The following is a 27,424-nucleotide window of genomic DNA, read 5'->3' as shown; positions in this document are numbered from 1 at the left end:
CGGACCCCGGAAACAGGCCCTCGACCCCCAGGAGTCCGTTGCAGGGTCTGTTGCAGGGTCCGTTGCAGGGTTGTCGCGGGGTCTGTTGCAGGGTTGTTGCTTTCAGAACCAATACAGCGAGCCAGCGGTGATAAGGTGATGTCGGTCAGTAAAAGCAGAGACATGTGGCAGGGTGAGCAGTGAGTGGCTTATCAGTGACGTCATGTTGTAGTGTTCAAACCACCGCGGTGATAAGGTGACCACCGAAAATGGTAGCATCATGCGCCCCGCTTTAGCCGCTCTGACGGCATATACCATGAACTCAACATCCAATCAAACCCCGAATTGGAATTGCTTGTTGTTGGTTCCTCTAATACAGCACAACCTCCAAAAGCTCCCTGATGGCTGCAGCCCACGTCTCTTACACAGCCCAGGGTAGGCCACCCGACCTGGTGGCGATATGCCCCTTCTTTCCAGTTCCTAATGATCTTGGTCTGCAGTTAAAGACTCGCCTCAGTTTGTCTTTATGTAAATAACACGGGATGCATCCTAGTTGCCTCCCCTGGAAACAAAGCTGCTCCAGATGTTTTGCGTCGGCCCCGGGTGGACCCTGCGGTCGTTCACAGATGCCGTTAACCCATTCAATCCGGGAACGCATCTCAAATAGCAAAGCAGCAAAAATAGCCGATCTACAAGCTCACTGAGTGCCGCGCTGCTGTAAGAGCTTGTAGCTCTCCCATTTTTTAAAAATCATGAAAATGTGTGCAAATCTTATATCTATTTTTAAAGCGAACATTTATAACTGTCAGATGTCTCAACAAATGTCTTAATTCTTCTGAAAAACTATTGTTGCTATATCAGTGGTATCATACAGTATGTTGTTCCAGGGACCCACCAGAAGCAAAGATTTGAGTTAGAAATGCTGTTTAAAAAAAAAAAATGTATTCAAAGATTTGCACAAAATGTTCAAGGTTTAAAAAAAATAGCAGATCGACAAGCTCGTAGCGTGGCACTCGGTGCCGCGCTACGAGCTTGTAGAGCTGCTATTTTTGAATAGCCAAAGTATAAAAAATAATGGTTATAGCTCAAATCTGAAATGGCACAGATGCGTTCCCGGATTGAATGGGTTAATTGTTCAAAACATCTGCGGGCGGTTCACCGAGGGACCGCAACCTGCCAATGCAGCTCAGTGTTTAGCTGGAAGCATCCAGGAAGAAAATGTAACACAAAACCACCACAAAAAAAAACACTGTATGCAGCTTTATTTTGGAAGTGTAATTCTGTCTACTCCAAGGGTTCCCAAACTTTTCAGGACGTGACCCCCCCCCCCCCCCCATTTTTTTAAATCACATTTGAACTGGGGACCCCCCTCCCACCCTGACAAGTACTAGGAACTCTAGGAGTTGAGGCATTACATTTAGTTTGACTCTGTTCCATAGATAAATATTGTGAAAATAGCCTACAAGCTCACAAGTTTGTAGTTTGGCTATTTTGAATTTGTTTGCTAATGTTTGACATTTTTTTTTAAGTATAGTTCGTTGGTTACTTTTGACTTTAGTAATGTTCTTATTATTACCCGTAGTTTATTTCATTAATTATAGAGGTATTAAAACGGTCTTAAAAGTCGTTAACTTGCCACTTTAGAAATGTGCAGATACCCTGTATATACTTATACTGTATGTTGGTTTGTTTACCGTTGAGTGAGACAACAATGTTGCACATTAAAGGGGTAGTTCACCCCCCAAATAACTTTTTTTCTATTGATTACTCACCCCATGGAGCCTTGAATTCATGGATATTTTTTTGTTTTTGTCGCATTCCTTCCTTTATTATTTGATTATAATAAATTTAGCCCCATTGATTCCGGTAGGAGACACAAATGCATTTGTGTCTCCTACCGGAATCAATGGGGACACATTTATTATAATCAAATTATTGGCTTAGGAATGTGACAAAAACAAAAAAATATCTATGAATTCAAGGCTCCAGATGGTCAGTAATCAATAGAAAAAAAGTTATTTTGGGGGTGAACTACCCCTTTAAGCTAAATATCTGGGGACCACCCCTCCAAAAAATCATTTGGGAACCCCCCCCTGGGGGTCCTGACCCATAGTTTGGGAATCACTGATCTACTCACCTGCACACATAGGAGAATTAACCGAGGGGTTTTAGCACCATGGGATGAGATACTAATTCATGAAATAGTGTTTGTGTGTAAAGTTAAGAGAGTACAGGAACAATGTTAGACAAACCACAGGATCATTGCACTGTAAGTGCTCTTATATCTGAACATCGCTAGTTGTACCTCCCCTGAAATGAAGTGCACTTCACTCTCATCGCCAGATACAATTAACCCACTAAGACCGGGAACGCATCTGTGTCATTTTTTGATTTATTTCGCTATTCAAAAATAGCTCGGTGCCACGCTTTGAGCTTGTAGATCTGCTATTTTTGAAAAATCCTGAAAATGTGTGCAAATCTTTGAATATATATATATTTTTAAAGTGAACATTTGCAACTCAAATCTTTGCTTCTGGGGGGTTCTACAAATGTCTTCTAAATCCCAACAGTTTTTTTTTTAAAAATGCTATTATCAGTGGTTCTCAAACCTTTTTCATGGCAAGGACCCCCAAAATTATATGTTTTTGGCCGCAGACCCCTCATCTCAAAATATGTTGTCCCAGGGAAGCAAAGATTTGAGGTAAAAATGTTTGTTTTAAAAAATTTATATATATTCAATGATTTGCACACATTTTTCAAAAATAGCAGATCTACAAGCTCGTAGAGCGGCACTCGGTGCCGCGCTACGAGCTTGTAGATCTGCTATTTTTAAATAGCCAAAGAAATAAAAAAATGACACGGATGCGTTCCCGGTCTTAAAGGAGAGTGCCGGTCATTTTAGGTTGTATGTTTGATGTGTCGCTAATCACTCACCAACATACAAAGGAACGTTGAATATTTCCAGATCTGCCCCTAGCTGTTGTCCATTCTGCAGACCCCTTGCAGCGGCATAATGGGAGACGTGTGTAAGAGTGAAAATCGTCTATTGCTAAGTTTTTTTTTTTCTCTTACTACTCACCGTGGAGTCTCATGATACTCAAACATGCGCTGAATGTCCCGCATGAGCTACCGCTAATGCAGAACGACATGACGCTGGTTGCTTGTTTCTCTCACAGAACCTGGCGTGTGCCAGATTTTGTGAGAGAAACCAGCAACCAGCGTCATGTCGTGATTGTGATTAGCGACACATCAAACATACAACCTAAAATGACCGGCACTCTCCTTTAATGGGTTAATACAGCCATTGTTTCCTCTTTAACTCATTCAATCCGGGAAAGCGTCTGTGTCATTAAAAATTTGAGCTATATGTATTATACTGTATGAGTGTGTGTGCCACGATTTAAAAAAACAAATAGCAACCCAGATTGCATGGGTTAATGGAAAGGTAAGGAGGCACACATCTCTGTGACTTTATAACTGGGTGAATGGAACGTGGACCTGGGGTGGAAATTGCTATAATAACCATTTCAGCAGTTTACTTCGTGCAGTGCTATATGAGTTTGTAGATCTGCTATTTTTTTTAAACATCGTGGAAATGTGTGCAAATCTTTGAATATATATGTCACAGGTAGATTGGCATTCCAGGTAGATTGGAAGTGCGATGTGAGGACGACGAGAACACAACATGAATATACATACTTACTGGCCTCAGTGGCGCACTTCGAAAATCATTGGACTCCCCATCCACTACCACTGGGAGTCTGGGTTTGACTCCCGCTCGGGACATTACTTTTTCAAACAACCGCGGACTATTTTTTTTCGCCGATAAAGTATAGTTCTGGACCATGACGGAGGCGCGCCGGCTCAGGAGACCTTGAGGCCAAGGAGTCGCGCCCGAGCGCCTCCAGGCGCGAGTGCCCGCGACGACCGGCCGATGGTCTCCTAGTCGACTAAGCGCCGTCCGAGTTATGTACCGATAGGCACAGAATAGTAAATGATGTTGTGGGGACTGCGTTTGCCCCGCTATGGTTTGCCCCAACTGCCACTCACTGCACTAACATAGCCCGCCAGCCCCGCCTCCTCAGTCTCGCCCCCTTGTTCGCGGGTGTGCGCGCGCGCGCGCGTGCATGTGCGCGTATGCGTGTGTGCGTGCTCGTTTGTGTGCGTGTGCATGCGTGCGTGTGTGGTGTGGCTTGCATTGCCCTCTGGCGTTGGTTCTACAGAATTGCCTGGGGGGCGGACGGGCGGTGAAAACAAGCGCTTATTTTCCATTCTACCTGGAATGCCAATCTACCTGTAACATATACATTTTTCAAAGCGAACATTTTTAAGTGAAATCGTTGCTTGCTAAATATGGGGGTGTTTTCCGTTTCCGTTTTCCGGCCGGATGATGTCATTTTCGCGAGAAAGACGCCCCCTGTCCACTTTCAATAGAAAATATGTTTATAAAAGGCTTTCAGGGGGGGAAAATCATGGAATGGGTGTTGTGAAACATTTGCCACTCACAAAAGATACTTTAGTTTTTTTGAAAAAGTTACCTAGTATTACTTTAATATAGAAAACCTCGGCCTTGTTGTGGTTCAAAAACCTAGGCTCTGAAAGTGTCAGGGGTCCCATATGAAAGCATGTAAGCGTCGATAATGCCATCGCCAGAGTGGTCAGTTCCTATAGCTAGGATGTGGCGCCCGTGTCCCCGATGACTCAGAAGGTCAGTTTAGTTACTGCCGGCCCTGCTTCCTCCTTCAGCCCACTGCCATTTAACACTAATGATGAGAGGAAGCTGTTCTATGGAGTTGGAGTGGGGGGAACGCACTATTATCGGGTTTTTTTAACAACAGCCAAGCCAAGTTCTCTGTGATGATGGCTTGGTTAATCCATTAAGACCGGGAACGCATCCGTGTCATTTCTTTGGGCTACTCTAAAATAGCAGATCTATACACAAGCTCATTGCTCGGCACCTATAAGCTTGCAGATCTGCTATTTTTGAAAAATCGCAAACATTAATTTTGTGCAAATCTTTGTGTGTATATATAAATATATATATATATATGTGTGTTTTAAAGCATTTTTTTTTAAATTTAAAGCTAAACTCCGATCTTTGCTTCTGGGGGTCCCTGGAACAACATATTTTGAGATGGGGGTCCGCGGCCAAATACATTTTGGGGGTCCTTGACATGAAAAAGTTGGAGCACCACTGATAACAACATACTGTTAGGATTTAGAAAACCCGTGTTGGACCCCCGTGTTGTTCCAGGGACCCCCACCAGAAGCAAAGATTTGAGTTAAAAATGTTTGCTTTAAAAATATTTTGCAAAGATTTGCAAAAATGTTAACGATAAAAAAAAAAAAAATGCAGATCTACAAGCTTATGGCGCGGCACGCTTGTATATCTGCTATTTTTGAATAAATCTATTCTATCCGGATTGAATGCGTTAATGGTGTTGGCTGAGTGTTTGCTGAGCAGGGCCGTGTCAATGAAAATTGGACACATTGCTTCTGATATCTTTTAAAGTGCTCTGAAATGGTAGCCCAGGGTCAGTTATATATGCTGCATTATATACTGTACGCTGTAGCAGGTCGTTTGAATGACCACTCTACAGATTGTGAGTACAAACAAGTACATCTAAATAATAATGCATACATACAATTCATACAGCTCTTTTATAGGTACTCAAAGTCGCTTTACAGAAGCCAATCCCGATCCCGACGACCTTTGCTGCATGTCACTCTCTCCCATCACTTTCGCCAGTCCACTGAATAGGAGAAGTCAAGTTAAAACACTTTCCCGCTGATCCTAGAAGCCCTTTCAATACATTTCTAAGACATTTTTATCTCCTGTGAGCACCCGGTTGGCCTCTGTTTTTTCTCCATGCTGATAGAATAATTGGCAAGAAAATAATCGCTAGTTGCATCCCTAAAACTAAAAAAAAGAGATTGATAAGACAGCAGAAATGAAAAGATGTTCTTTTACATTCATCTCCTCATGTCCCTCTCCTTCTCTCCTCTCTCTCTCTCTCTCTCTCTCTCTCTCTATGGCTCCCTCTGCAGGCTGCTGCTGGAACTGCTGGAGCTGCTGTTTGACAAGTTCCGTGCGGTGGCGCGGGCTCACAGCGTGGTGCTGCGCCACCTGCAGCACATGGTGGTGCAGAGCCCCGGCGGGGCCCACGAGGAGGGCATCAAGCTGTACGAGCAGGCCGACGTCTCCGCCAAGATCCAGATGGTCCTGCAGGTCAGACAACCCAAAGCACTGCCTAATCTTCATCATTCTTACTTTAGTTAGTATTAGCAGTGGTGATAAGTAGCTAATGTACTGATTGTACTTAAGTACAATTTTGAGGTATTTTTTTTTACGAGTATTTCCAATTTTCAATACTTTTACTTCTACTCCACTACATCTCAGAGGCACATATTGTACTTTTACTCCGATACAATTATTTGAAAACTTTAGTTACTAGTTATTTTACAGATAATGAATTATGATATTATGAAACATACATTAACCACTTTAGCTCTATTTTATACATAGGCTATTTGAAAGGCTATTATAGATGTGACACGTTGTGAGCTTGTAGATCTGCTTTTTTCAAACATTTTAGTACTTTTACTTTTGGTAATAAGTATATTTTGGTGCTAATATTTTGTACTTTTACTCAAGTAACATTTTGAACACAGGCCTTTTACTTGTAACAGAGTATTTTTATATCGTGGTATTGCTAAAATATCAGAGTACTTTTTCCACCACTGTTCATTCACATAAGCCCCCTTTTTTTCTACTATGTTTTTTCTTTCTTTTCAAACATTTTCAGTAGCCAAACATTTCAAACCCCATTTTTCTCCCCAATTTAGACACATTTCTGTGTTGTCACTGCTGTTGTATCCTACTGGCCCACCTGCCAAGTAAGGAGCCCCCACTGGGAGGACGTCGCGCTTCTGTCCTCCTCCTCCCGTTCGACACTCCCATCCTAGCAACGCGTTTTTTTAAAAGCTATTTTTGGTCAAACGATCGCCCCCACAGAATAGGGCCGCATGGGTTCAAGTGGTTAAGGTCTTTGCCTCTCGGTCTCAACAATTAGTTTTGTCGCTCCTTTGATTTATTTCCCTCACGTCGCCCTCCTCAAACACACATTTAACCCATTAAGACCTGAGGCCGGCTCTACACAAATGTCTTCTGAATCCTAACAGTTTTCTGAAAAACGTATGTTGTTATTATCAGTGGTGCTCAAACCTTTTCATGTCAAGGACCCCCAAAATGACATGTGTGTGTCCACGGACCCCTATCTGAAAATATTTGGTTCCAGGGACCCCCAGAGGCAAAGATATGAGTTTTAAAAAATTGCTTTAAAAATATATTCAAAGATTCTACAAGCTTTAGCGCGGCGTGACACTCTAGCTTGTAGATCTGTTATTTTTGAAAAATGTTGACACACACACACACTCGTAGATACAGCATAGCTAAAATCTAAAATGACACAGAGATGCTTTCCCGGTCTTAATGGGTTAATCCACCTTGGCTTACAGTGAATTAATCAGCAGAGAACCAAAGCCGTTGGAATGTGATGGATGGTCTCTGCTAGCTCCGTCACCAAGGACTGGTGACAACACAAACCCACAGGAAGTCTGATTGCCTGGCTTCATTCTTAGGTTCCTTAATTGGCGTTTGTTTGTCTATGCCCGTTTCTTTTTTTTCTTTTTTTTCTCCGTTCCTCCCGTTGTTGTTGATTGGTCGAGGAGATGAGCAGCTGTTATGCTGACCTGTGGCAGCCCCCCCCCGAGGAGGCCTTCGTGTCGGCCGGCGCCCGCGTTGCAAAACACTCTGAATAATGTGTGTGTGTGTGCTCGCCCGCGCACACGTGTGAGTGTGCGCGTGCGTGTGCATGTGCGTGAACAGCTTAAAGGCCCATTTACACTAGGGATGCTCCGAATATTCGGCAACCAAAACATTTTGGCCAAAAATGGTAAAAAAACAAAACATTTTCAGTTTTCGGCCGAAATGATTTTAACGCCGAATAAATGCTACCGAATGTTTAGAAAACATACACAAACAGCACAATACAATCAGTACAACACCGTTGTAGGGAGAGGTATACATCAGCTGCGTCTCTCTCTCTGTAAAATGAATGGGACCATAATTGACAAACACGTCATATCATGATAATTGAAAAAAAGACTTTAAACTAGCGATTGAAAACACGGCACCCACTTTGAGAAAGCCTGACATAGACAGACTGAGTTCTGTATGCAGCCGAGTATGTGAAAGAATGACACATTGTGTCGGGAAACGTATGTACGGGCACATAAGCAGCATCCGCTCAGAACGGGAGTCTAAATGGGCCTTTAGGGAGACGCTTTGTCTTAATGAGTTCACCGTCTGTCACTGTTGTCAGTCACGGTTTGACGTTCAGGGACTTCATCGGGGGGGGGGGGGGGGAAGGGGTTGTTGACAAGGATGAGTGTGATGTCCTGAACACAACATGACTCATCATTGTAAAACCTCATATCTGCGTCCCCCAGAGTGACGCAACAATATGTCGTTCGTTTATTCTGTACATCCCAGTCGGCTTTGTAATCCCACAGTTACCGTGCAACAGGCAATAGTCAGACAGAGACGCCCACGCATGCAGACGGACAGACAGACAGACAGACAGACGATGCCTTTAACCATTATTCTATACTTTGGCTATTCAAAAATAGTTCTACAATAGATCTACAAGCTTGTGGATCTGCTATTTTTGAAAAATCTTGAAAATGTGTGCAAATCTTTGCCATGTGTGTCTGTACGTACGTGGTCAACGTGGTGTTGTCTGTGTCTCACGCTCTTCAGTCACATTGTGCTTTTCAGCAGAACCAGAAGAAATAGAGCGAGGAACAGAACAGGAGGACATGCGTGCAGCTTAGTGTTAGTCACTGAATCAAGCACACAGCCAATGGCATTGACTTTGACCTTCAGAATGAATCTCCTCTCTGTCTCTCTCTCTCTCCCTCTCGCTCTCTTGGGTTCTTTACCCAGCACTCTCTTTCACCCACCTCTCTCTTTATCCTGCTTTGTACTTCATCATAGGACCGTATCCCACGTCAAAAGCTGTCTCTCTCTCTGTCTCTCTCTCTCTCTCTCTCTCTCTCTCTCTCTCTCTCTCTCTCTCTCTCTCTCTCTCTCTCTCTCTCTCTCTCTCTCTCTCTCTCTCTCTCTCTCTCTCTCTCTCTCTCTCTGTAACTCTCTGTCTCCCTCTCTCTCTCTCTGCCCTCCCCTCTCTGCAATTTACACTGTAGGCATTTAGCAGACGCTCGTATGCAGAGCTACAATATGCAAGGTAAACACAAATGCAGAGAGACAAGTACCTCAGTAAACTATAGGATCACAGGTAAACCAAGAACACAGCAAATCTCTCTCCCTCTCTCTCTCCCTATCTCTCTCCCTCCCCCCACACTCTCTCTCTCTCTCTCTCTTGTTTGCGTGGCTCCTCCTCTTCCTCCTCCTCCATTCAGAGGATGAAGCATCGCTGCCGTGCCAACTGTTGCTAAGGTGTCTCTGTTTGTACATTCTTTCTGCACGGTGCCACTGCAGAGATGATGCAGGCGTCGCAGATAGAAGCTCCTCACTGTTTGATAAACTGAGCTCTCTGATTAGTGGGACTATAGCGTGGGTGGGTGTTGATATAGTAGTCAGGTGTGCGTGTGCGTGTGTGTGTGTGGTCATGTATATGTGCCTGCATATCGCCAAGTGGAAACCTTAACCCTTAATTTCTCCCCCTCCACGCTCCTCCGTGGGCAGCACTCAGCTGGGTGAAGCTGAAAAACTGTATTCCCCCCCACAATATACCCCGAAAAAGGTCTACTTAAAAAAAATCTATCGATTAGTCACCCCATGGAGACTTGAATTCATAGATATTTTTTAGCTTTTGTCTTATTCCTCGAAATTGTAATGGTAATGGTTCTATGACATTCATTTTCCCTTTTTTTTATTTTTTATGTTTTTTGGGGGGTTTTATGACCTCAATTACACCCAAAAAATCTGAACATTGAACATTCAGTGGATTTTCTGTGGTCTGGGGTTTTCTGAATAATTAGGCTGAAAAGTAATCTGAGCTTGGCCCTTGGGCAGTGAAGTCACAGGCCATTAATCCCGCCCACTCTCCTCCTCGCCCCTCCCCTCCCCTATCCTTTCCTTTGGGTGGGGCGGAGCAGAGGCGATGATTGACAGGCAAAATTCCTCAACAGCGACACCCGCAGGCAAAGATTTATTTTTTCATTGCAGTTGAAAAGGCTTTAGAAATGTGAGAGAAAAACACCTAACATGGATCACTGGAGTGGATTTTTTTGTTACTTTATATACACACAAGGACCATGACAAAGACTTTTAATGTGTGGTAAAACTGAATGTCATGAAACCTTTAAGTACAGTACTTGAGTAAATGTGCCTTGTTACTTTACACCACTGCAAATCGCACATTAGGACTTGGTCATACAAACATTTTCCAGTCGTGATATTTTATTTTGCTCACGTGTTTGACACATGGAAGAAATCGAACGGGTTTGTGCGAGTTTGTGTGTTTTTGTTTTTAGTTTTTTCCTCTCCGCTCACCTGGAGAGGAAGCAGAAACCCTCGATGACCTTTCCTTCTGACACGCCAGGAGACAAACAACAGGGGTTGACAGAAACATGGAGGTTTCTCTTGTACGGGCAAAGGCAGCAAAAATGAGCATGAGCTCTTTTAGCTCATTTAGACCGGGAACGCATCTGTGTCATTTTGGATTTTAGCTGTAGCCATTATTTTATACTTTAAAGCTATTCAAAGATAGCAGATCTACAAGCTCATAGCGCGGCACCGAGTGCCGCGCTATGAGCTTGTAGATCTGCTATTGTTGAAAAATCGTGAACATTTCTGCAAATCTTTGAATATACATATATTTTTAAAGTGAACATTTGTAACTCAAATCTTTGCTTCTGGGGATTCTACAAATGTACAAATTATATATTTTTGGCCACGGACCCCCATCTCAAAATATTTAGTTCCAGGGACCCCCATTAAGCAAAGATTTTAGTTACAAATGTTCCCTTTAAAACATATATATTCAAATATTCACACAAATTTCTAAATGTTTCTAAAAATAACAGATATACAAGCTCATAGCTTGAGCTTGTAGCTCTGTCATGTTTGAATAGCCAAAGTATAAAACAATCGTTATAGCTCAAATCTAAAATGACACGGGGTTGAATGGGTTAAAAGAACTGTGTAGTTGTAATCCCTGTTTTTTTGGCAGCGCTGCAGCCCTTTCCCTGTGTGGGCCAGCTATCGATTTAAACTATAAAACACCAGAGGAAATAATCAGCGGTATTGGTGGTGTTGAATGGGGGAGTTTTAACACGACTTTATATAAATGAGTTGGTTTGTTGTTGTTAAGTGGATTTCTGTGGAGTGTGTGCTTTATGTGAATTGATTGACCGCACTGAACCGCGTGAACCCTAGTAACCCTGTTCTGGGGTGAACCTTCGGGCCAACATTGCCGATCTACAAGCTCACAAACACGTTGTGAGCTTGTAGATCGTCTATTTTCAAATATCCGAGGTATATAGGGATGAAGTGCTCAATGTACGTTTTGTAATAATAATTAAAATCGACAGTATACTAGTAACTAAAGTTGTCAAATAATTGTAGTGGAGTAAAAGTACAATATTTGCCTCTGAGATGTAATGGAGTAGAAGTATAAAGTATTGAGAATTGGAAACACTCCAGTAAAGTAAGAATACCTCAAAATTGTACTTAAAGGGCAAAGCCACTTTGATAGAGGTTCTGTAGTTAACTTGGCATGGTGAAACTCCAAAGGTGGACAAGAAATAAAAAAACATTGCTTTATTGATTATAAATTGATCATTCAAAATATGCTCCTCATTGACTTACATTGTACACTGAAAGTCACTCTTTTAGCACATACGAACGCAAACAAAGCTGATTCAGACAGTATAGTACATCACCAAACCCAGTACCTTTTAATAAAACTATCAACTTCCTGTTGATTTTACTGTTTGAAGATCCGGATCCAGTCCGGGTTTTCTTCTTAATCAAAATGGCAAAATTTTTATTAAGGCAATATAACGGCAAAATTCTGGTGATGTTCTATTGTCTGAAACAGCTTTGTTTGTTCGTTTATGTGCTAAAAGAGTGACTTTGAGAGCTGTTTCACCGTACAATGTAAGTCAATGAGGAGCATATTTTTTGTTTCTAATCAATGGAGCAATTATTTTAGATTTTTTGTCCACCTTTGGAGTTACATCATGACAAGGCAACTACACAACCCAAACCTCTACCAAAGTGGTCTTGCCCTTTAAGTACAGTACTTGAGTAAATGTGCCTAGTTACTTTAGACCACTGCCGGCATCACACTTTGTGATGTGTATGTGAAAAAAAGAAAAGAAACGACAGAAAAACATGTCAGTTTTACAACTTTACACTGTGACTGTGGCTGTTCAAACCAAAAACATTTTAAAACAACTGTTCTCATTCTTCTGTACACAAATTCAGAGAATCATCTCTATATAACGATAATAAAAAAAAAAGGACCAACACTCTCAGGTAATTGGGGACAATAGTTCAAACCAAATCACTGTTGTCAAAGACCTTGTAACGCGTCCGGCAACTGTGACAGCCCATTGGGGGCCGGTTGCTAATTGACCTATATTTGGCACAGCTTGTCACTATAGCGCTATCAGCTTCCATCCAGCTCTTTCTTTCACCTTGCCGGCCCGGCCGCCGGGGTTTGAGGCGGTTGTGAGAGTCGGTTAATTAGAAGCTGCATTTGCACATTCTGCGGTGATCTTTCGCCGGGGTGATGGCTCGCCAACGTCTGTTGTCCGGCCACCAGTTCGTGACCGGAGTGCAGATCACATTTTTTTAATGAGCATCTTCTTCCCGGGGAAGGTGGATGGCGTCGCTGTCGGGGGCAGAAACCTCTTATCTCCAACTTAAACTTTTTTGTGTGTTCCTCGTAAATTTAACGCCCCTACTTGATCATACCATAGCGTCACACAAAAACATCAAAAAGTAGCAGATCTACAAGCTCAAACCAAAGTTTTGGACATATGAGGTTTCCACCCGACAGAGACGATAGACGATGACTTGCCTTCTGAAAGAACTGATTTCCATGCAACATCAACCCTTTTAGCGTGAAGCGCTTAAAGCCACAATCCGGGACTTACTTGAATGAATGAATAAAACATGTTTGTTTTTTTTTACCAATCTGTCTGGTAGATCAGTGGTTCCCAAGCTGGGGGTCGGGACTCCCAGGAGGGTCCCACATTCTTTTTTTGGGGGGGTCCCCAGATGTTAAGCCCCCCTTGTTTTCCCACTCAACAATAAACAAACCAACATACAGTATAAGTGTATACAGGGTATCTGCACATTTCTAAAGTTACAATGTAATGACTTTTAAGACCTTTTTGATAACAAATTGACCACATGGTCAAATAGGACGTAAGAAAGAGGCAAACAATGTGGAAATAGCCGATCTACAAGCTGTGAGCATGCGGTTTGGCTATTTTCACAATGTTTATCTGTTGAACCGAGCCAAAGTTTGACTCAAAAATAAAAAATAAACAAAGCTAGGGATTCAATTAAGTCTTCTACCCGCTGGCGATCTGATGAGAATACAAAGATGTAATAAGAAAAAATAAAACAAAAGTGTAATTCTACACAGTAAAATCCATTGTAAAAATATATCTACTACCGGTGCAACACTTAATTGACCTAATAGATTATAAAATAATATCTAAATTACATATGAGATTTAAATCGTACTGCGTTGTGAGCTTGTAGATCGATTTTTTTTCAAAAATCCCTGGCAGTGGGCGATTAATTTATGTATTTAATCTGGCAGTGAAAGAGTTAATAATCAAATAATGGAGGACGCCCTTCTAGATTGTTCGATTAGTCGAAATGATACTAATATTAAATTAAATAATCGACGGAATAATCACCCTGAACATAGTTGATGGTCTCAGCCGTAATGTGTGTTCACTAAGTTGGACCCTGACAACTTCTTTGCTTGTTTTGCTTTGTTTTGGTGATGTTTAATCATTATTCCTGCTCCTCTTCGCCCTCTCTGCAGACACACACATAACTACTGTATGGCCAGAATTATTTAAATATGCTAGGGAGCTTAAATTAAATATGCAGGCCTTCCTGTGGGCTTGTCAGAGCGGTGAGAAAGAGGTGAATTGAAGTGCCAGGGAGCCTGCAGAAGACACTGATGCCCCTTTAAACCATTCAACCCGGGAACGCATCTGTGTTATTTTAAGATTACTTTGGGCTATTCAAACAGAGCTCATGAGCTTGTAGATCTGTTCTTTTTGAAAAATCTTGAACATTTGTGGAAATCTTTGAATACATATATTCATATATATATTTTAAACATTTTTTTTAACTCAAATCATTGCTCCTCGGGGGTCCCTGGAACAACATATTTTGATGTGGGTCGGCGGCCAAAAACATAATTTTGGGGGGTCCTTGACAAGAAAAGGTTTGAGCACCACTGATATCTGATATAGCAACAATTGTTTTTCAGAAAAATTAAGACATTTATTTGTTTGACAGTTACTAATGTTTTGCACACAATTTGCACACATTTTCATGATTTTTCAAAAATAGCAGATCTACAAGCTTATAGAGCGGCACCGAGTGAGCTTGTAGATCTGCTATTTTTGAAAATTCTTTAAAATGTGTGCAAATCTTGTTGTTCCAGGGACCCTCAGAAGCACAGATCGGACTTTTCCACGATTTAAAAAAAAAAACAGATCTATATCTGCTATTTTTTTTAAAGTCAAAGAAATCATAAAATGACACAGATGCGTTCCCGGTCTTAATGGATTAATTAGATTATGAAGTTACAGACATCAGCACGTCGCTGTCCTCACACAATGTTTTAATCAAGGCCTCTCATTTATTCCTCATACATATCAACCCTCTTCTCAACCAACCCCCTGCCTCTGACATTATCCTTTATGTTTTGGTAGGATTTGCAATGACAATAACAATCTACGAATCGGGACACAATTATTTATGAATATAGATGTTACGAGACCTGCAGGGCACTGCGTCAGGCACCCTGCAACTAGTGGCAGGCAAACTGACACTCTGGGAGCCAACCCAGGGCAAAGCCAGGAAAGGCAAGAAGCGCACCACTAAGCCTCTGCCGATATGAAACATGTTAAACCTGTTCGATATTGAATTCAAAACCGAATCACACTCGGTTTATAAAAAAACATAATATATTTAATATTAATCACGTTGTCATATTGCTTATTACTAATGCAGATGGATTTAACGCCGTCGGCAAGTACACGCGACGCCGTCGGCGCAGTTCTTGTAGGCTATGTTTTAATTGGACAGCAATTATAATGACGGACCGGTTCAGTCGGTCCACATAAAATGAACCGGTTTAATCTCGTAACCCGGATCGAACCGGGGAAACCGTAAATCTTTATGCACTGCAGCGCGACAGCTTAGCTAACAACACTGTAGTAGAGCTCAAGTCCCAAGTTGCTGTTAGCTACACCGCACTCTCGCATCGCTATTTATTTAAAATATAAGTTATTAAAATAGTTTTAATTGAAAATGATCATTATATTTATACACATATACACATTTATACCCAGATGATTTTAACATTGTTTTCTCAATCGACAGTAAACAAACCAACATGCAGTATAAGTGTATACAGGGTATCTGCACATTTCTAAAGGTACAATTTAATGACTTTTAAGACCCCTTTAATACCAAATTGCAGTGCGAGGCGTTGTGAGCTTGTAGATCTGCATTTTTTTTTTTTATTGTGAACATTTTTGCAAATCTTATTATAATCTTATATTTTTTAAAGCTACAATTTTTTACTCAAATCTGTGCTTCTGGGTGGTCCCTGGAACAACATATTTTGAGATGGGGGTCCGCGGCCAAATACATATAATTTTGGGGGTCCTTGACATGAAACAGTTTGGGAACCACTGATTATAGCAACATACGTTTTTTATTTAAAAAAACTATTATTTAGAAGACAATTGTAGAATCCCCAGCAGCAAAGATTTCAGTTACTAATGTTCGCTTTGAAAAATATATATTCAAAGATTTGCACACATTTTCATGATTCTTCAAAAAATAGCAGATCTACAAGCTTGTATATCTGCTATTTTTGAATAGCCAAAGTATAAGATAATGGTTAAAATCTAAAATGACAGATGCTTTCCCGGTCTTTCTGGTTTAAAACCCTGAGGGAGAAATGGAGACTAGATCGCTAGTCTTGACCTCTATCTGAGCTTTTGGATGTTTATTGAAGTTTTAGAACAACAGTCAATATTTGTAGACTGACACTTTTTTCCCTCCTAATGCAAAAGGTTGGCTTCAACTACAAGCCAGAGGCATAGAGATGTCAGTCAGCATGTTCTGTGGGAAGAAAAAAAAAACACCAAAACAAAACACCAGCCACAGGATTAATGGATAACAAACTGATTCCATTCAGTGTGCTGATTTCACACAGTCCTGTAGGTGTTAAGGCCTCGATTAGGATTGTAACTCATTGACTGCCAGAGTTAAAACATCGTCTATTGTCCCCTTGCCAGCGATTGCAAACGAGCGATTTTACTCTACCTTTTAAAAATCCTGGAATATTTTCCGTGATCCCTGTCCTCACGGAGATCACCTCATTACACGCAAGTGTCCGGTCGCAAAATAAAAAGTATTTAAAATATTGTTTTGATGTTCATATTAACCTTAGGAAGTATTAAGTTGTTTTTTATTAGAACATGAATTCCATAATAAGAATTCCATAGGGCTGGCAATCATAATGCATTAAGGCATATAAGGCTTATTAGCCAGTGATCCTTTTAACGGTCTGATTCCTTAACTTACTCAGTGCCAATGAAATAGAAAAATATGTTCATACTGTGCCAGAATTGTTTTGGTTTCTTTTTTTCAAAGTAAAAAAAAAGTGCTTTGGAAGCGAGATACAGCCTTTTTCAGTTATAAGTTAAACAAAGAGTGGATGGAGCTGCAAATCTTCAGATAATGATATCTTCGGTTCTGAACATTAACTGATTCACTGCCAATCACGTAGATCTACGCAAACCGCTTTAAAGCCGCCACGTGCCAATCGCGTAGATCTACGTGAAGTGAAAAAAATAAAAAATAAAAATTCACCGAAAGACCAAGGAGATATGATTAGTTGAAGATCTAGACTCCTATCCACTTCCTTGTTAACTTAAAACTTTAAAATGCTGTATTTAGGCTCCTGAGTACTTTTTTTTTTCCAATGAAAAACTCTGGCACTGGCTAAAAAAATATGAAAATACCTCTGGCAGTTAATGTGTTAAAACAAATATATATATGTGTATATATATATATATACTTTTTTTTCTTTTTTTTTTACTCGGGATAACTCGTTCTGGCACTGAGGGCATTCAGAAAAAACTCGGGATAACTCGTGGCTTGGAACTGAGAGAGTTAATGCTGCCCTTTAACGATTCCTATAGGAGGTTCCAAATGGACCCTTACACATCTATAACTCTGAGAGTGTTTGAAAACCACTGGTATTGTAATTGTATATCAGACGTGAAGTAAGGCCACATTACCAGCTCTGACAGACAGTGTGATAAAACCTGGTTCCGGGAAACAGTTCCAAATGTAATGGAACCGATTCTGGATTCCTCAATGTTGGATCCGGTTCCTTCCTGTTTGCCGGCACCCAACCTTAGCACCCAACGGAGAGAATGGAACATGTGGACACTTTGCTGCGTATTATCATAGACTGTAAACAAGAAATGGACAGCATTACGCCCATAGACTATACAGGCCGTAAATGAAGCCTATTTTTCAGCAATTTCAAATCCGCCATCTTTCTACATCGCGTCATATCCGATGCACACGGAAATGAATGCAAATGGTTGGGACCAGAGCAGGGGGTGGGGAATGAATGCTATTGGTTGTGTAGCTTGTCAATCAAAACATCAACAAGGTAGCCACGCCCCTCCTACAGCATACCCTCCTTTTATCATCAATTTTTAAATGAATGGGACCATAATTTACCAAAAAAAGCATATCATGGTGATTGAAAGAAGGCTTTAAACTAGCGACTGGAAGCATATAGTATTTTATGACAATGTTTGTCAAGGTAATAAAATCAAGTCTAAAGTTCGGCACAGGCCATTCATATGAACCAGTCACTTCCTATATAGACTCAATTTCAAAGGCGGACGCTGGGCCCTTGATATTATCGGACACACACACACACACACACACACACCCTCCTTTTGCTCTTCCGGCACGGTGACTCATCAGAACATCTCGTTACTTTGCGAGTGGCACTAAACTATGAAGCGTGTTCCCTTGGGTAAAATGGATCCAAACACACCCGGCCCACTGGGCTGATTTAACTTTGGGACCAGACCCAGAGTGACTGAGAGAGGGGGTTGTTTGCTCGCTTCAACAGAATTAGATTGAACAGTTGTGCTGGAAATAATTGCCTTTGTCAGGGGAGCCCTTGAGGAAGACATGTGTCAGTCTTGCACGTGTACACACGCGCACACGCGCACTCGTGCGCGCGCACATGCACGCGTTAAATTGCATTAACCCGTTCAAACCGGGAACGCATCTGTGTGACCACTTAGACCATTATTTTATACTTTGGCTATTCAAAAATAGCAGATATACAAGCTCATAGTGCCGCGCTATGAGCTTGTAGATCTGCTATTTTTGAAAAATCGTGAAAATGCGTGAAAATCTTTGAATATATACATTTTTTAAGCAAACATTTTTAACTCAAATCTTTGCTTCTGGGGGTCCTTGGAACAAAACATTTTCCGACGGGGTTCGGCGGCCAAATAGATATAATTGTGGAGGTTCTTGACATGACAAAGTTGAACCACTAATACAGCAACGTAAGTTTTTCAGAAAACTGTCAGGATTTAGAAGAAATTTTCGAGAAAAAAATTTATAATCGGAACCTTTAATGGGTTAACAGTCCACACTCTGGCAATCTCTCACTTTCACTCGCCACTAAGCCACGTGTCCTTGTGCTCTCAAACACATGCATGAATGCACACCACACACACACACACACAAACACACACACACGCACGCTCCCGCATACGCACGCCACGAGTCGATATGATGTCGTCGGCTCGGTCTTATTATCTGGTGTGAAGAGCTATTTGCCGTCGTGTTGCTCTTTACGGCCGCTGCCCTTTTTTCACCATCGTGCGGTCTTGTCGTTCAGACATCCGCCAATATTGATTTGTAACCCGCTGTCCCCTCTAACCCATTTAGACCGGGAATGCCTCTGTGTGTCATTTTCAGATTTCTTTGGCATTTTTTTTTTGAAAAATCATGAAAATGTGTGCAAATCTTTGAATATGTATATTTTTTTAAGCGAACATTTTTAACTAAAATCTTTGCTTCTGGGGATTCTACAAATGTCTTCTAAATGTCTTTTTGAAAAAACTTATATTGCTATAATATCAGTGGTTCTCAAACTTTTTCATGTCAACCATACGTTTTTGGCCGCGGACCCCCATCTGAAAATATGTTGTTCCAGTGACCCCCAGAAGCAAAGATTTGAGTTAAAAATGTTTGCTTTAAAAATATATATATATTCAAAGTGTTGCAAAAAAAAAACGAATTTTCAAAAATAGCAGATCTACAAGCTCATAGCATATCTGCTATTTTTGAATAGCTAAAGTATACAATAATGGTTAAAGTGGTTACACCGGTGCGTTCCCTGTCTTAATGGGCTAAGGACCACTGCACCAAAAATAAACACATTTCATGTCCAGTCTCGACGGCTAATTAAAGCACAGAGAAGCCATCTAAACGTTTTAATTTTAATCGCATAATTATATTTTTACCTCATGAACTCTAGCGCATTGTTCTCAAACTTTTTTTCACGTCAAGGACCCCCAAATTCATAAATATTCGGCCGCGGACCCCCAATCTGAAAATATGTCGTGCCAGGGACCCCCAGAAGCAAAGATTCGTGTTAATAATGTTCAAGATTTTTGAAATATAGTAGATCTACAAGCGCCGCACTATGAGCTTGTAGATCTGCTATTTTCAAAAGATTTGTATAGATTTTATACATTTGAAAACTTGTGACAATGGGAACTTCTGCATAATGAGTACTTTCTACTTTTGGTGTTGTAAGCACATTTTGATACCTATACTTTTGTACTTTTACTCAAGTAAATTTAGAGTTCCGGACTTTTACTTGTAACAGAGCATTTCTAAATACAGTAGCACTATTGATACTTTTACTTAAGTAAAAAAAAGTGAGTAATTTTTTTACGCAACCGATTGTCGTGATGCGGTGTGACAGTGACATGTCCGTGCGGTCACTGCTCGGTCAGTGCGTGTTCACTGCACAAGGCCAGTTTGTCAGGGGTCACTGGAGAAGCCCCCGTCTCCCCCCGAAGCAAAGATTTGAGTTACAAATGTTCGCTTCAAAAATATATATACCTGCAAAGATTTGCACCCATTTTCATGATTTTCAAAAATAGCAGATATACAAGCTTGTAGATCTGCTATTTTTGAATAGCCAAAGTGTACAACAGGGGTTAAAATGGTTGTGATGCCTTATTAACTAATTTTGCTGGGGACCTCCTGGTATCCCCCCAAGGACCCCTGGGGGTCCCCGGACCCCACTTTGAGAACCGATCTTATAGAGTACCCAAGTCCTGACGTCACAACCACTACTGAATACTTTCTTACTCTTTGGATAAATTAGTACTTTTTCCACCGTCAGTCGATGCCTCATATCCATATGAGTAAAATCGCCAGGGTGTGATTTTTTATTTATTTCTGGAGCACAGTTCTTATATGACTCGATCTAAGATTTGCCTTATGGTAAATCCAGCACAAACAATTATGCCTTGACCAAAGGGGATAGCGCCCCCTAGTGGCGGTGATGTCAGATTCCGGTGCTCTATGATTATTGCTTTGCACTTTTCATTCGTTTTTTATTATTTACTGTTTTGTTTTGACTATTTATTTATTCAGGAACACTTTGTCTTTTATTAGTTTTAAAGCAGGTTTGCTAGTTTATTTTTAGTTAATTTACTGTTAGTTTTTTTAATTAATTTTTTTATATGGAGTGTTTGTCCAGGGGCAAGATTCTGAAAGATCAGAAACAGTAAATTGTCACAGTTAAAACTTAAACTAACCACCTAAATTACCTAAATTACCAGGCTTATGTATGACATAAAGTCATTGTTTTCTATTTTTGTGTTATATATACTTATATATACAGTATATATATCTATATATACAGTATATATATATATCTATATCTCACACACACACACACACACACACACACACACACACACACACACACACACACACACACACACACACATAGTGTAGTCAAGCCAAGCCAAGAAAAAAGAAAATTCCACACACGGCCAGATTCCACAGGCTGTGTGTGTGTGTGTGTGTGTGTGTGTGTGTGTGTGTGTGTGTGTGTGTGTGTGTGTGTGTGTGTGTGTGTGTGTGTGTGTGTGTGTGTGTGTGTGTGTGTGTGTGTGTGTGTGTGTGTGTGTGTGTGTGTGTGTGTGTGTGTGTGTGTGTGTGTGAGGCATATTAATGCGACACGATCAACATTCTAGATGTTTGGGGTCTGGTGGAACAAAAGCGTGTTTTCAGCAGGGTGCTTCATGGAGTGCATCGCATCGCTATAATGTTGTGCCTCAAAGGTAAATAAAATGCTGCCAGTCGCCGAGCCGCTCGCTCGCTGCCTAAGTAATATCCGTCGCACGCCAGACTCGTTCTGTCGGGTAAAAAAAATTAAGAAAAAAAGGTGGAAGGACAGTTGGTGGCCAATAACGCTGCCTCATTAAAAAAAGAGAGAGAGCTGGCAGAGACGGTGCCTTGTTATTATCACAGCCAAACCAATCACAGCGTCCCTGCCAACTATAAATGGGAGCTTTTTATCCCTGCTTACAGCAGCCAAGAAAGCAACAGCGCTCCGCTAAATAAAGCGGGCTAAATATTTAGTATTGCTACATTCTGCTCGGCCAGTTAAGCGTCATGCTTAACCCCTTCAATCCGGGAACGCATCTGTGTCATTTTAGATATATTTTTTGCTGTAACCATTATTTTATACTTTGGCTATTCAAGAATAGCAGCTTATAGAGCAGCAATTTTTTTTGTTTACTCAAATCTTTGCTTTTGGGTGTCCCTAGAACAAAATATATTGAGATGGGGGTCGGCGGCCAAATGCATATCATCTTGGGTATGATGGTTCCACCCATCAAAATATGTTGTTCCAGGGAATATGTTGTGTGTGTCCCCGTCCCCAGAAGCAAACATTTGAGTTAAAAATGCTGTTTCCCAAAAAATATATATTCAAAGACTTGCACGTACTGTATGCGTTACCGGATTGAATGGGTTAAAGTGGAAAGCTCTGACATAAGCAACCCTTCCTGTTATGTGTAATTAACTACGTGCAGCTTTTTTTTAATGCAACACAGCAGCAATTATGGGAATTATGTTTAGGGGGCTTACACATGGTATCTGTGCCAGCAGGGAGGGACTGTCCATGTTCTCAGGTATAGTGTTCCTGTCGTAGACCCAGTGGTTTTTCAGACATTTTCCTTGTCAAGGACCCTCAAATTGATATGGACTGGATTTGGCTGCGGATGCGACACGTCGTGGCTTGGTGATCGGCTTCTTTTTGGTTGTTGCTATTGATTGTTGATAAATAAAATGCCATTTTGGGCGAGAACCCCTATTTGTAACTATACCTTTCAGGACGGGAACCCCTTTTGGGGTCCCTGTTGCTATGTACAGTATATAGCAACATACATTTGTTGTAATGTTTGAATAAATATTTGAAGTTTTTCTGAAAACTTAGGTCAGGATTTAGAAGGCGTTTTTAGAATCGGCCTCAGGTCTAAATGGGTTAATACAAAAATACATAAAACAGCCTATATATATATATTTAAAAAAAATAAAAATAGCCTGAGTTCCAATGGATCCAGTGTAGTTATTATTTAGTCACAAGCTATTCTTAATACTTTTCGTTAACTGTGTAACCCCCCTCCTCCGTGCTCTTCTGTGGGCAGCACAGAATTTCCCCCACGGGATGAAAAATGAAAAATAAAAATACAGAGATCCGACACTAGGTCTATGTAACTGCAGGCCAGAATGTTTGGAAGGATCGCAGTTTACCGGACATCTGGTATGAAAGGAAAACGGCCACATCAAGTCTTAATGAATTTAGCAACGTGGTCCAACAACATATGTTACAGCATCATATTTTGGAATGAAAGCGATTTGAGCATAACCGACTAGTAAAAATTAAATATAGACTAATAGCTTCGTCTTATAAATATCACATTTGGTACGCTTACAGCTGCGTGCGTAACTAATGATGCATGATTGCATCATTAGTTTATTGGAACACATTTTCTTCGGAATAACAAGCAATCAAAGGGTACCGCACGAAAACGGGCACTTCAGAATAATCCTTTTATAATGTTGATTGGCGGCAGCTGGCCGGCAATAAATCAAAATACAGCCTACTTACAGGTCACAGGGACATACTATTAAGTGGTGGTCAGTGCCGTCCAGCTTTGGGACAGTTTATTAAAGCTTTTGTGGAGATCTTGTACAGTTTAATCATAGATATTTTCAGTTCTAGACAGTGGTAAAGTTTTATGGAATAGGACCATATCGTCTCTGTCGGGTGGAAACCTTGAAAAAGAAGAAGATCTACAAGCTCAAAACCTGTATATCTGCTACTTTTGATGCTCCTGTGTGATGCTGTAGTGTGATCAAGTTGTGGCATTGATTTATGAAAAAAAAAAACATATGGAGATGAGTTTGAAATCTTTAGTTACTAGTCAAAAACATCTACAAGTTGTGAGCTTATAGCTCTTTTATTTCGATGCAGCATACATAGGTGCTCCATCTTCTATCTCTCCTCTTTCCTTCTTTGCTTCCTTCATTCCTTCTGCCCACCCATGTCCTAGCAGTCCAGTTAATTGCCTCCAGAGTCCACGGTGTCTCTGTGGGGCTAATGCAGTGTAACCAGAGGCCGAGGCCCCTTCTTCATCAGCCCCACGTTGGCATCTCATTAGGTGTGACTGAGCATCAGCTAGCCAGTTAGCCAGTTAGCGGGGGTGTCACAACTTGAGCTTATCATTAGTCACTAGAAGGTACTGTTCCTGAAGAAACAGTGTGGGATCGCTAAGAATGTTGATGGTATTGAGTATTGATAGTGTTAGTAGAGTTAAAGGTTTGAAAGGTTTGAAAGGTTTGAAAGGTTCTAAAGCTTTGAAAGGTTCTAAAGGTTTGAAAGGTTGGAAAGGTTTGAAAGGTTTGAAAGGTTTGAAAGGTTTGAAAGGTTTGAAAGGTTTAAGAGGTTTGAAAGGTTTAAGAGGTTCTAAAGGTTTGAAAGGTTCTAAAGGTTTGAAAGGTTTGAAAGGTTTAAGAGGTTCTAAAGGTTTGAAAGGTTCTAAAGGTTTGAAAGGTTCTAAAGGTTCTAAAGGTTCTAAATGTTCTAAAGGTTCTAAAGGTTTGAAAGATGTGAAAGGTTTGAAAGGTTCGAAAGGTTTGAAAGGTGTTAAAGTATTTGTATTGTTATTTTGGGTTAAATTGGGTATGTTTACTCAATTTAAGTACTCTTAAGTATTGTTACTCAATGTATTTACTTTAAATTATTTTTAGTCACTTTATTTACTTTAAAGTATTTTTTACTAATTCTTACAACTTTTAAGTATTTGTACTCTTTTTATCAACTTTTAAGTATTTTTACTATTTTTTTCAACTTTTAAGTATTTTTACTCATTTTGAGTACTTTTAAGTATTTTTACTCAATATAAGTACTCTTAAGTATTTTTACTCAAGGTATTTACTTGAAAGTATTTTTAGTCACTTTATTTACTTTAAAGTAGCTTTTACTAATTTTTAAACTTAAAAAGTATTTTTACTCTTTTTATCAACTTTTAAGTATTTTTACTATTTAAAAAGTGAAATATCTCTAAAAGTACAAATTATTTCAAAAATTCAAATGGTAGCCAATATGTCCTAAGTAGGCTGAACGTTATAGAGTTGGAACGGAGTTTCTAGCTAAAAGTATGAATTTCCCCATTGAAATGAATAGGAGTTTTTTAGAAGTAAAAAGTGAAATATCTCTAAAAGTACAAATGATTTCAAAAATTCAAATGGTAGCCGATATGTCCTAAGTAGGCCGAACGTTGTAGAGTTGGAACGGAGTTTGTAGCTAAAAGTATGAAGGACTAGTTAGCCGTCAAAAAACGGTGGGAAGATATAATAATAACTAGAAGGTACTGTTCCTGAAGAAACAGTGTGGGATCGCTAAGAATGTTGCTGGTATTGAGTATTGATAGTGTTAGTAGTGTTGAAGGTTTGAAAGGTTCTAAAGGTTTGAAAGGTTCTAAAGGGTTGAAAGGTTCTAAAGGTTTGAAAAGTTTGAAAGGTTTGAAAGGTTTGAAAGGTTCTAAAGGTTTGAAAGGTTTGAAAGGTTTGAAAGGTTTGAAAGGTTTGAAAGGTTCTAAAGGTTCTAAAGGTTCTAAAGGTTCTAAAGGTTTGAAAGGTTTGAAAGGTTTAAGAGGTTCTAAAGGTTTGAAAGGTTCTAAAGGTTTGAAAGGTTTGAAAGGTTCTAAAGGTTCTAAAGGTTTGAAAGGTTTGAAAGGTTTGAAAGGTTTGAAAGGTTCTAAAGGTTCTAAAGGTTTGAAAGGTTTGAAAGGTTTGAAAGGTTTAAGAGGTTCTAAAGGTTTGAAAGGTTCTAAAGGTTTGAAAGGTTCTAAAGGTTTGAAAGGTTTAAGAGGTTCTAAAGGTTTAAGAGGTTCTAAAGGTTTGAACGGTTCTAAAGGGTATTTACTTTAAATTATTTTTAGTCACTTTATTTACTTTAAAGTATTTTTTTCTAATTTTTACAACTTTTAAGTATTTTTACTATTTTTTTCAACTTTTAAGTATTTTTACTCATTTTGAGTACTTTTAAGTATTTTTACTCAATATAAGTACTCTTAAGTATTTTTACTCAAGGTATTTACTTTAAAGTATTTTTAGTCACTTTATTTACTTTAAAGTAGCTTTTACTAATTTTTACAACTTTTAAGTATTTGTACTTTTTTTTTATCAACTTTTAAGTATTTTTACTATTTAAAAAGTGAAATATCTCTAAAAGTACAAATTATTTCAAAAATTCAAATGGTAGCCAATATGTCCTAAGTAGGCTGAACGTTATAGAGTTGGAACGGAGTTTCTATCTAAAAGTATGAATTTCTCCATTGAAATGAATGGGAGTTTTTTAGAAGTAAAAAGTGAAATATCTCTAAAAGTACAAATGATTTCAAAAATTCAAATGGTAGCCGATATGTCCTAAGTAGGCCGAACGTTGTAGAGTTGGAATGGAGTTTGTAGCTAAAAGTATGAAGGACTAGTTAGCCATCAAAAAACGGTGGGAATATAGTTGCGAACGCGGGAGGAGGCGCGGCGAAGCCGCGCCTCCGACCAAGTGGAGCTTACTATGTAACCCTGCTTGGGTTGTGTCTCTGTCTGTGTCTCCGTGTGCACTGCCTGTGTGCACTGCCTGTGTGCAGCTCCTCTGAGATAAGTAAATGTCCAATTTACACGTACCATACATCAAATGAAAGGTCTTTGAAAACTGAACACACCTGTCAAGGTTGCGTTTAAGCCCGCCCCTTCCCCCGGAAGCCACGCCCCGGAGAAGGCTCCTAAAAACTCCCCATTGAAACCCCATGTTAAATGAAAAGTGCCCGAATCGCTCCCAAACTTTTTCTACCCCCCCTAAGTGGGGGTCTACGAACAAATACATCGGGCTCGGATTTTGGCTCCGCCCCCCGGAAGTGGGTGAAACAGGCACTTCAAACACTTTGTTGAATTGTTCAAAAACATTCCAAGTTTTTTTTTTGTGAATTTGTATTTTTCTAAGATGCTCCTTTTAACACCTTTACCGCCGGGCCCGTAGTTCTACGGGCCGTTAAATCCAACGGTTAAGCGCCGAGCCCGTAGTCCTACGGGCTGCGGTCTTTTCGCGCATGCGCGGTCCGGGTGCACTTTCGGATTTTTTTTGATCCACTTCCGTTTCCGGTTTGATGACAGGAAATAGAATTATTTGGGATCCGGTTTCGACGATCACGCCCGCTCCCATTCTACAGACGAAACTGAAACTCAATTCTCTTCCTGTAGTTTTTTCTCCTCGCATTTCACTGTTTAACGTAATCCGCTCTAACTACAGTCATGGAAGTCCGTTTGACATGCGGTCTTCACTGGGAGATACAGGGAGATCTCGCGGATGTAAACAGACCGTTCACGGCTCAATCTTAAGGATTTTAACAAGATCTATGGCGACATGAAAAAAACAAAAAAACAACAAAAACACCTTGGCACTGGTGAGTACATTATGAGATTAACCTCTGGCGG

General features: G+C 40.3%; 1 protein-coding gene across 1 annotated transcript in view; it reads left to right on the top strand.

Moving 5' to 3' along the window:
• exoc4 (exocyst complex component 4) overlaps positions 1-27,424 on the top strand; it is a 208,744-nt gene that overhangs the window by 35,965 nt on the left and 145,355 nt on the right. The window contains exon 8 of the mRNA XM_080421608.1: positions 6,028-6,208. Coding sequence (XP_080277734.1) covers positions 6,028-6,208 — 181 coding nt within the window. The remainder of the gene's footprint in view (positions 1-6,027; positions 6,209-27,424) is intronic.

Source organism: Gymnoscopelus braueri, assembly GCF_963280865.1.
Source record: "Gymnoscopelus braueri genome assembly, chromosome: 23".
NCBI classification, from domain to species: Eukaryota; Metazoa; Chordata; class Actinopteri; order Myctophiformes; family Myctophidae; genus Gymnoscopelus; species Gymnoscopelus braueri.
This window is presented reverse-complemented; position numbering and strand designations above follow the sequence as displayed.